Source organism: Meleagris gallopavo, chromosome 1 (genome assembly GCF_000146605.3).
Source record: "Meleagris gallopavo isolate NT-WF06-2002-E0010 breed Aviagen turkey brand Nicholas breeding stock chromosome 1, Turkey_5.1, whole genome shotgun sequence".
In the NCBI taxonomy this organism is placed as follows: domain Eukaryota; kingdom Metazoa; phylum Chordata; class Aves; order Galliformes; family Phasianidae; genus Meleagris; species Meleagris gallopavo.
Window position 1 is genome coordinate 113381782 of NC_015011.2, and position 10980 is coordinate 113392761.

Sequence of the window (10980 nt, forward strand, 5' to 3'; positions counted from 1 at the left end):
TGGACTTCTTTTTTTTTTTTTTTCCTATGGTGCTTTAGGTAGAATAGGAGACCTACAGGAGTTTGAGTATGTAGCTGAGTGAAAGCAAGTAAAATGTTTAAGCTGACATCTGGTCCCTAAGGTAGCTAATCTGTGCTGCACAGAATTGGAAATTAGTCCTACAGACCATGACTGCAGTTCTTACATCTGTAGAAGCCATATGGAGGTAAAAGACGTTGAAGGGGGAACTTTTCTTGATTATACCAGCTGAGATCCACTGTTGGTAAAATTCAGTGGCTGTGCAGGCCATAAGTGCTATTTTGTCCCATCTAAGTCCAGAGAACAGATCCCTGTTCTTTATTGTGTGCTTTGCTCAGCAGTATTGTTAGAAGAAAAACAAGCAAACAACAAATACTGGCTCAAAACAGTAAGTTTGTCAGATCTGCCTTCTATAGGCACCATGAGAATGCAAAATAAAACGAGTAAGAAACCTACATTCTTGAGGGTTTTTGAAATCACCATAAAAAGACAATAAAAATAAGATTTTTCTCAAAGTTGTATTTTAAAGAGGGGAAGGAGGGGATCATAAAATTGTTGTTGTTGGGAAAGGACCTTAAGATCAAGTCCAGCCATCCACACTATGAGTCCATTGCTACACCATGTCCCTCAGTGCCACATCCATACACTTCTTAAATACCTCCGGGGGTGATGACTCTTCCATCTCCCTGGGTAGCCTGTTCGAATGCTTGGCTGCCCCTTCTGTGGGAAGAATTATACAGACCTAGAATTTTCAATTCATTTTCAGTAACTTTCTCACTCTTTCAGTACTAGTATTATAGAACCTTAGTACTATGCAGTATAGTAATTCTGAGTAATGCATAGCCACAGAGGACTGAATAGCTGATGCTTTGAGGTCGTGTACGTAATTATGCAGACTGACTGTTCTGTGGGTTTTTTTTTTTTTTCCAATTACTAACAATAGAGACAACTTTTTCCCCCTGTGCTGATTTCCTTTAATCGGATGGTATTGTCTTTAATTTCTTGAGCCTTCTTACTCAATTAATCCCATGTACGGTAACTAGAAAATGTAAGATGATTCATTGGAAATGAAAAGCACAATTCCAAGGACAGAGCTGAGTTTGTAGAGGAGGATTTAAGAGCTTTAATTTCTTTATTACATAATTAATTTTGTTTCTACGTTGTATAAAGTTAAATGTTTTGTCAGCTGTGCTGCATTAATTTCCATGTCTTAGTCTGACTCTCGTATAGTCCAACCAGTGTAACTAATTGCTTCTTTCTAGAACTTCATTTTACTTTCAGCCTACCACCTCATTTCTGATGTTGTGCCACAGTAATGGCATAATTTACTATGTGCCATGTCCTTCATGTATTTTGCCAGTATCCTACTATGTCAGCTACAGACATGGGTTTTAACACTGATTTGTTAATTATTTCTGATAAAATACCCCCAATCTTTCTGAATTCTTAAAGGAATATCTCTGCTATGTGGAATTATCATAGGTATTGTCAGTTTTATGTTGCTGATTGTCTTATGAGTTAATAGTTTCAATGTACACAATTTAAAATGGTCACTTTGCCATTTATGAAAACATCTTCTGACCTTTGATGTAAAACTGAATTCTCTACAGAGAAATGGTACATAGATTACTAATAGAAGTACTAGATAGTTTATGAATAGAAATGTTAAATAGGAGCACCAGATATTTTCTATGCCATATGAGAAGGTGAACAGACATTTTTAAATGTGTGGAAGCCTGTAATATCTAATCAGCAAGGTTACTATGAACAAATCTTACAGTACGCTTTATCATCTAACTCTATCATTCATCTTAATAAAAGGAAAATTTCACTCTGCAACTCTTAGGCATATCCTTTGATGCGTGGGCAGTTCCTTCTAACCAGTTGAGCTCAATCCAAGGAGTGAGCTTTAAAAAAAAAGTGGATGTGGAGATTTGAAAAAATTAGCTTAATAATCTGTACTCATCAATGAGTTACTTACACAGTGTCTTGTTGGTGGTGGTGGTTGTATTTTATTTTGCTACTTATTCTTTTTATGGGAATGTATTTTCACATAGCTCCAGTAGTAACCACTTCAACAAAAACAGTGTATAGAGTAGTTTAAGTCCAGCACTATCTCAGCAGAAATATAGCAGGATTGATTTTCATCCTCTGCATTTCCTACGTGTGTTTGAATACAATGAAAAGGATGAAATGCAGTAAATAGTCTATATTTAGTCTATAATCTATGCTTCTTGGTAAGATGTGTAAATGACAGTATACTTTTGCAAATAAATAGCATCTTATAAGATGAAATACTCCTGCTTTATTTTTGTCAAGAAAAAGGATCTAGTTCATATTTGTCTTCAACCTCTATTTTTCAAACATAGAAATTACTTATTTCAGAAAACAAACAAAAGATGTATAGAAATTTTTCTTATGTGCACTGTGCTTCTCTAGGGACCAGGTGTCACAAAGAAAGGATCTGAAACGCAGAAACCAAAACAGAGTGAATGCCTCTGTTGTCTCGTTAGTCTCTGAGCATGTTTCCCAGATAGCTGGGATAAATTACGTTTAGGATTATTAGATAATGTGCAGGTTAGACAGATAATTTGGACTAAGATCTTGAATAGTGATCTTCTGATAAGAGGACTTCACATACTTAGCTAACTGTCCAGTTTGATTGTGGTATTCAGTAGAATTCTGAAAGAAGAAGGATACAACTTGATTTCATTTTGAGAAATATCTATGTGTGAGGAAAAAAGCATGCGGTGTCTAGAATATTAAAGAGTTTTTCTAAAGGCAGGAAAAGTGTGGAAGTATATTAATTTTGAGTTAAAAAGTAGCATATGTATGATAGAGTACGAAGAAGGCATAGATTTGACAGTTTCTTACTGTAAATAGTTATTGGGCATATTTCATGTTGCCCTTGCTGAGGAAGAGGCAACTGTTTCCATTGCAACCCTAAAACTAAGAATTTTCTAGCGGTTGGCAACCTTGCCCATGGCAGGGAGTTTGGAGCTTGATCATCTTTAAGGTCTCTTCCAACCTAAGTCACTCTGTGATTCTGTGCAACAGGTACCACGTGTGATAGGCACTACATATGATGATTCTTTAATTTGGCAGTAGATTTATCTGTTTTGAAATATGGAAGAACATTAGAAGTACGCAAATATTAAAAGTGAACTCTTTTACTGTGAACTTTATTCTTTCCTGTATATTGTTATGGCTATTTATCTCAGTTTTGTGGTGCTTAACCTCAAGACTGACTTAAAATCTCTAAATGCATAGAAGAAGGGAATGAAATTTAGTAATAGAGTACTCTTCAGAAAACATAAATAAAATATAGAAGTTGGAAGCTGAATCTATCAACATTCAGAATTGAAATAAAGGACAAGTTTTCAAGTGGGGACATTCACATCTGGAATAACATACATGTTTATGTTCCTTAGTAATAGCATCTTTAAAAATCAGAATAAATTGCTTCTCTGAAACATATGTTTAAATTGAAACAGGAATAATTCTGGAAAATTGTTTGCCTTTATAATCTAAGACTCTACATAAACCTTTATATATTCATTGAGAGTAGGAATATATATGTTTATATAAACATAAATTTATTAACTGTGCATTTCTCAACTGTCTTTGAGAAACAGTCCCTTTCGTGTTTAAATACCTTCTGATTGTTGTTAGCAAAATGTGGGATTTTTGCCTATTCTGTAGACTATAGGAATGCTTCGTCTTTCTTTTGAGGGCTGAATCTGCATTTCCCGAGTTTATAGCTCTGTTACAATTTTCCCTCTACCAATTAAAAAAAAAAAAAAGAGAGACAGAGAAAGGGGGAAAAAGAAGTTCTGCTAGCTTACTTTCAATTCCCAGCCTACGTATCATGTCACATGATGAAATTTCCATTCTTAGATTAAAACTACAGTTGTCACCTTTAGTTCCAGTGCTAACAAAGCTACGTCATTTCCATGAGTATTTAACATCAATCAAAAAATATAGTATTTATAGTAACAACTGTGTTCTGCTGAATTACTTCTGGTGTATTCCAAACTCATTCCTATTTTACTGCCAGGATGAACACAGATAAAGTAAGATAGCTGGATGAGAACTCCTATACTGTACCACAGGCATGCCTTGCCCTCCTTGAAATTGTTCCAAGTGTGGTGCTAGTTGTTGCTGTGCACAAAGTAGGTATCCGGCAAAGTAAGCAAATGTCACTTGGAACAGCAGTAAGTGAACAAGGACAATCCACTTATGATTCAGAGCTGCTAAGATTGCACTTAAAATATCAAATCAAACCAATTCAATTAGGAACACACCAAGTAGGCAAATTGTGTGCTTCCTTCCTTCAAAGTCATTCTTCTAAAGCAGATTTGAAGAAGTTTCCTTTGGGGTCTGTCTCTGATGATCAGTTGGCTCTGGGTCATCCCTCAAATGCCGTCAATCATTTCACCTTTCCCACTTCATCCCCCAGTGCTCTCATTTCAGGCAGCAAGAAACCACAGCCAGAGCTCCTAGTACCCAAGCATCCCATGTAAAAATGGGATTTATTCACTTGACCAGTGCACTTTGTTACAAAATAGCAGTATTTTTGTGCAACTGTGGTTACGTACAGAGTGTGTGCATGCTTGTATATATTTAAATTGTTATCATTATTGTTGTTCAACTTGAAGAGCATGGTTCTGCCATTACTCTCTCTGAGTGAGTCTGTGACCTCGTGGGGCTGCAGCACACAGCGTCCGTGAGCAACACAGCCACTGGACAAAGGCTGCATTCAGAGCGTGGGCAGGCAGGAATGCTGGTACCAGGCAGCTCTCAAAGGAATGTTCTCTTGGCAGGATCAGCCTTGCTGAAATGAGGGGAAAAATGAATTCAAAATGTAGAACTGGCCTGTAGTTACAAAGTGATAAGAAGAGCTGGCTGTTCAACATGAGCTGCCGGTTGCATATTCTGGGTCCTTTCTGTTTGCAGGCCCTCCTACAGCCATGGCCCTGACCAGTGTTTTGATGCAGCACAAAGTGGTTGTTTATTGCTATTGACTGCTGAGATCTGTGATCTGAAATGCGTTCTGTCAACAGAATGTAAGGGAACTTGGTATTTTAAAGCTCTGCTGCTGCAGTCGCGCAGATTTCTTGGAACTGCCATGCAGCAGGAGCAGTGCTGCAGTCCTCAGCTCAAGCTGAAAATGTTGCACAGGAAAACCTATCATGTGAAGGTCAGATTTACCTGGGATCCCCAGGGGTAGGTTGGTTGGTTGATTGGTTGGTTGGTTTTTCCCTTGTCAGCACAGTAAATGTCTTTACTTTCTTGCCTGACGAAAGCTAGACTTTTAACGTTCTTTAACATTTGTTCAGTAGGATCTATATGGAAAGACAATCCCCTTCCAATTCAAATATCCTTCCTGCAAAAGTGAAAGAGTGTTTACTATACAATATTGCCACGAGAGGAATAATCCTAATCTTCCTGACTCTGTGTTGGACTGCGGATTTTTCCACTCTTGAGAAGTGGTAGTTTCTGTGATTCTGTATGAAATCATGTTATTTTCTATTGCTTCTTTAGGATCTACAGGCAGAAATTGATGCACATACTGACATCTTCCACAACCTGGATGAAAACGGGCAGAAAATCCTGAGATCCCTGGAAGGCTCAGAGGATGCTGTCCTGTTGCAGAGACGTCTGGATAACATGAACTTCAGATGGAGTGAGCTTAGGAAGAAATCACTAAACATTAGGTAGGACCTGACTCTAATCAAAAGCCTACAGCTGGTGTGTAAGTCATTCCATCTGTTTCGTGACAGTAAAAGGGTATAAACAGGTTTCTGATAGCACTGTTTGTATCTATTTTGAAATGATTTCTGCTGATTTAACTTTGTAAGAATTATTAGGGTTTTTGTGTGTGTGTGTGTGTGTGAAAATGATAGTAGGGGATTAGGATTTGGGACATATGATGAGGTTTTGTGGTTACAGAAGGAAAGATTAACATGTTTAAACACTAACTGTACCCCTTCTAAATTGGTTGGTTATGACTTATCAGAGAGTCAAGTAATTAGACAACCTATATTTATGAAAAGCTTTATTTCTGAGGCTCCCATTTCCAGTGCAGATCTAAGAATGGCCTTGCAAATGGTAAGATGTTATTTAAGATTTTTTCTTTTGTCTGAAAAGTGGTCAAAATTACCAAATAAAATCCAGGGGTTAAAGGAGATCTCTGAATAGTTCTGTAAGAAGAAAATCCCCTTTCAAGAAAAAATACAATAAATGGTAATTTTACAAGTCATGAAGTGGATATATAGGCTTCAGTGGGCTGAAAATTTCCAAAGAAACTGTCCAGAAAAATTATCTTCAGAAATATGTCTTTCACGACAGCCCAGCTCCATTGCATTCAGTCTTGGACATTTTTCCAATTGCTCATTTGCTGTGTGTTGGTGGTAGTTCAGAGGGTAGCAAAAGGCATAAGTGTTTTTCAAAGTAATTTATGAAATACTGGCTTCTTTCAGCTTGGATCCTGAGGGAGGTCAGTCTGTGTAATGACAAAAGCCATCTTCATAACATCAATCATTAAAAAAAAAAAATGAAGAATGTGAGGTTGAAAAATATATTAGTGACTAAAGAAGGAGACAAATTCCTTTTTATTTTTTCTGAGGAGCAAAAGAAAGAGACAATCCTTCAGATTTTTTTCTTCAGATGTCTTTTACCCATAAACTTGCCAAAATGCAGTGATGCTTGAGGGAAAAAAAAATCAACAGCAAATTGGCCAAATAGCAGTCATTAAATATACGGGTGTCCTGGGATTTTCTTTCTTTCTGTTCTTACAGTTCAATGTATTGCTGTCATTAACTCTCAGACTTACTAACTCTAGTTGTATGATATTAGCTTAAAGAATCAAAGCAACAGAACTCCTTTCTAAAATACTAAAATAAGAATCAATTTGTAATTCCTAAGACATTCAATTTAAATATTGCCAGCCACCGAACTGAATGAATGGGCTGTTCTCAGTCTGACTGCTCTGTGCTATTTTTTTCCATCACACAGTGTGGAATAGATTTCATCATAGTTATATTGGTGCTTACACAAAGGAGGTATAAGAGCAGAAAGATGAAATGTTCCCCAGGCATCAGTCCCATGACTCTTCTTTGGATGCTTTGAACTGCTGGAACAGAACAGTCATCCTGTCCCTTGGTTAGGTGGGCATTCTTTTCACAGCCCAGTGCATTTCAGCTAGGTAAAGTGTATGGCGGTTGTCAAGAAAAGCAAGGTTCATTTCCTTGCATTCACATCCAGTTACTGTGCTAACCTGAAGGAGATGAAAGGTTGCATTTGCTGAGATGAGATGAGATGGAAGGCTAGAGCTAACTAACTCAGAAACTTTACTGTTTAGCTGTGTCCTCTCCAAAGGCCCACTGGCTGTTGTTTACTGCAGCTCTCCGTGTAGTGGCCCTGCTCCTCTCTCCTCACTGCTTTGAGAGGTCCCCTGCAACTTCTCAGCCCTCATGGCTGGAAGGCCAGCCAGCCCCAGCATTGCAGTCCCTACTGTGAGGCAGCGCTGCCCCTCACCTCCAGCAAAATTCAGCAGTACAAGCAAAGCTGGAAGTTAGAAAAGAAGTGAAACAAAGAAAATCTTTGTACATAATCCTTGCAAAAATCCTTGCAAAGTGTATCATATTGTTTTACTGTCATATAATTCTGCTTTTCATTTTAGTTTTTAAAAGGAATTCTTAAGTTGCGTGGGAATGAATTAAGAATTTATTCCCAATCAGCAATTAAACAGTAGCAGCATAATCATAAATCTAGCAGGATGGACTCTTATTATCAGTGATATAAACAAAATTGAAGATTTTGTCAATACAGAGATCTATCACATTTTCTTCCAGCAGAAAGTAGTTGCCAAGAGTTAGTCTTAAGAGAGAGGAGCATTTACACACACTCAGAGAAAATATTTATAAGTTTGTCTTATGGTGGAGTTGTTGTTTATACAAAGTGAGTAGTATATCTTAAGTTTGCTGTTATTCAGTTAGTTTCAGTCACACCTCACTTCGTGAGGCACAGACATTTTGTGCAGCATTGGAGGTTCCTATTTACTTTAACAATTTCCTTTTGGGGAAGGGATAGTATTGGTTATTTTATCTTAAAGGTGAGCAGCCACATGATTCTTGTGTGAGGTTGAATGTTTTGTGTAATAGTTTAGACAAATGCTTGCTCTTCTCTGAGTTGAAAAGTACTTCCTACCTTTTGGTTAGTACCCTAGCAGCCCTAAATGATGAAAAAATTGTTATCTTACTAATCCTGCATTGTATTTGTGCAATGCAATTGTGAGAATGACAATTCCACATAACTCTTTTGCTGTTTCGAGTCACAGCTGGGGAATCAAAATTATACCAGTGTCTGATTCAAAGCTGATGAAGGTATTTAAATATTGTCTAGTTAGCAAAACACTATGATCTTTATCAGTAAATAAGTTTGTATTTCTTTTTTGTTAACTTTCACTTTGTCTGAATGCATCTGATATTTAATACATGCTTTCAGATCTCACTTGGAAGCCAGTACAGACCAGTGGAAGCGTTTACATCTCTCTCTTCAGGAACTTTTGGCATGGCTGCAATTGAAGGAGGATGAATTAAAACAGCAAGCACCCATCGGTGGAGATCTTCCCACTGTGCAGAAGCAGAATGATGCTCATAGGGTACGGTTTTTTTCAAAGAATCTTTCATTGGTTGCATCTTGCTTTGAAGTTTACTGTTGGATTACATTGTCCATGCTGGAAAAAGTGAGATACTTTTTGAAATACATTTTAGAGTTAATGAAATTTTACATTAGCTAAAATTTTCAAACGCAGGCTAGAAAATGAGTCTGTTGGAGAAAGGAGTATTTGCTACAGCTGCTTGGCTTTCAGAAAACCAACAATATTTTTGTAGAACTGTCATAGGCAGTTAGTTTCATGCATAGAAAAGATATTAACAATGTTATTTGAAGATTAAATCAGTAGTTCTGATTTTATTTTATTTTTTTTCTTGGATCAGACATTTAAATTTAATGAGTAAATTTTTAAACCCTGTTTGTTTTGCTGTAATTTTTTGGTGAACATTAATGATAACTGTAGCTGATACCAGTTGTAATGCACAACTGTGTGTGTCATGAAACTGTTGTGGTTACTGACTGTTACTGTTACTCACACTAATTTCATCAGGAATTCTTAGGGAAAGGAAATGTCAGAACATCACACAGAGACTGGTGCAGATTAGGTTTCGTAGTAAAAAGGAGCTTAAATCCAACACTGTATGGGATTTTGGAAAACTCATCAGATAAATGACCCCTTAAATAACCTAACACTGCTCAATACAGTTGAGCAGAGATTCCTTTTTTTTTTTAAGTGGGAAATTCATGCTTTAATTATATATTCCTATGCTGAATCAAACTCACAGCTGTCTCACACTAATTAACGTCTGGTTTCAAGTAAGCAGCACATAATTTGCTATGCCATCTCCAGACAATATGATACTGTGAGAGAAAAACATATTCCAAACTCAGTGATCATCCTTGCAAAATGTGCTGTGCATCTATGTAAGACCTTTTCACAATGCCATTTCTGAAACTTGCCCCTAAGATTGTTATGGAAGGTCCTAAATCTATTTTTATTACTGCATGGAAAAATCTAAAATAATTCCACAAAATGAAACCAGATCTGTAATGCCTGCATTTTCTCCTTTCATCGGATAGCTGTGTTATAGATACTTCTTTAAAAGATTTTCTTTCCTAATCCCAAAGGGCACACTTGGGAGCAAACACTAAGATTGAGTTTAGAAAGGTCACGTGGCATATCTTGCTGCTTTAAGTTACTGGCAATCTCGTGTTTGTGAAAAGTCCACAAATCTTAAATAAAACCAGGCTTGGCTTTTGGCACAGGCAAATAAAGCTTTTTCTGTAGCAGCTGAATGATGGAGAGTAGTAGCAACGCTGTCTCATTTTCTAGGTTTTCCTTCTAGAGGGGTGATCTATAGGATGGATGTTTCTCACAAAGCTTTTCTTGGGACTTTAAGCATTATCATGGAAACAGTAAGGCTAAAATATCCATGGCTTTACCGCTCTCCTTTTTCACCTTTCCTTCTCTGAAATACCTGAGGTCTATTCTAGCCAGCTGGCTCTAACAGCTTCCGTGACATAGTTTCAAAACCACAAAAACCAACCAGGCTCTCAGGATGTAAAAAATAAGATAGATGTTGTTTTAACTCTACGTTAACTCAAACCCTTTATCCAAAGGCCACATTTGAGCTAGAGCAAGACTTCAAGAAGGATTTTTGTAGAATTGTTGCAGCAAAACTTTTGTTATCTGAATCACATTTGAGTACTTGACAACATTACCTTTCCTCCAAGAGAAACAAAATACATTTTTCATTTTGTGAAGTTAACTGCTCATAAAATTTTAATGTTGTATATTGTTCTGTAAGCTATTCCAAAGGTGTTAAGAATTCGGTGATGGACTAAGTGATTGTCACTCACAAATCAACATAAGTGGTTAAAACTATTAGGGATAAGAAGTGTTACATAAAAGTAAGGTACTATAAATAGCTGCAAAGTGACTTTACAAAGTAGGTCTCCTCACTTCTCCTTTTTGATTATCTTCTCTCCCACATGCAGATACATATAGATGCAAATCTTTGGTCCTCATGTCTCAGTCATTTCTTCTTTCTATCAAAGCTAGAACATTTTAGTTCCTTTTAGAAATATCACATCTTTCCTTTTTCTGTGCTGTAGCATCTGTAGTTTAATGTGAGGCCTTTCTAGCTGTAGGTGCTCTGGTTCCCTGTGGGGGGAAAAAAAAAGAACAAAATATAATCCTTGAAATTAGGTCGCTCTGTCTACTCTTCAAAGATCTCTTACAGGGAAGGGGGGAAAAACAATCAGTGCAGAACTCTTCTGACTTCGGATTGTCTTTGACGAAACCCTGTGTTTGCAGCTTGGGCTTTTTCTACTCTTCTTTTT

At 37.0% G+C, this 10980-nt stretch overlaps 1 protein-coding gene across 1 annotated transcript in view; it reads left to right on the top strand.

Moving 5' to 3' along the window:
- The window catches only part of DMD (dystrophin), a 1000055-nt gene that overhangs the window by 800110 nt on the left and 188965 nt on the right, over nucleotides 1-10980 (top strand). Inside the window, 2 exon segments of the mRNA XM_031557153.1 lie at nucleotides 5563-5735; nucleotides 8527-8683. Coding sequence (XP_031413013.1) covers nucleotides 5563-5735; nucleotides 8527-8683 — 330 coding nt within the window.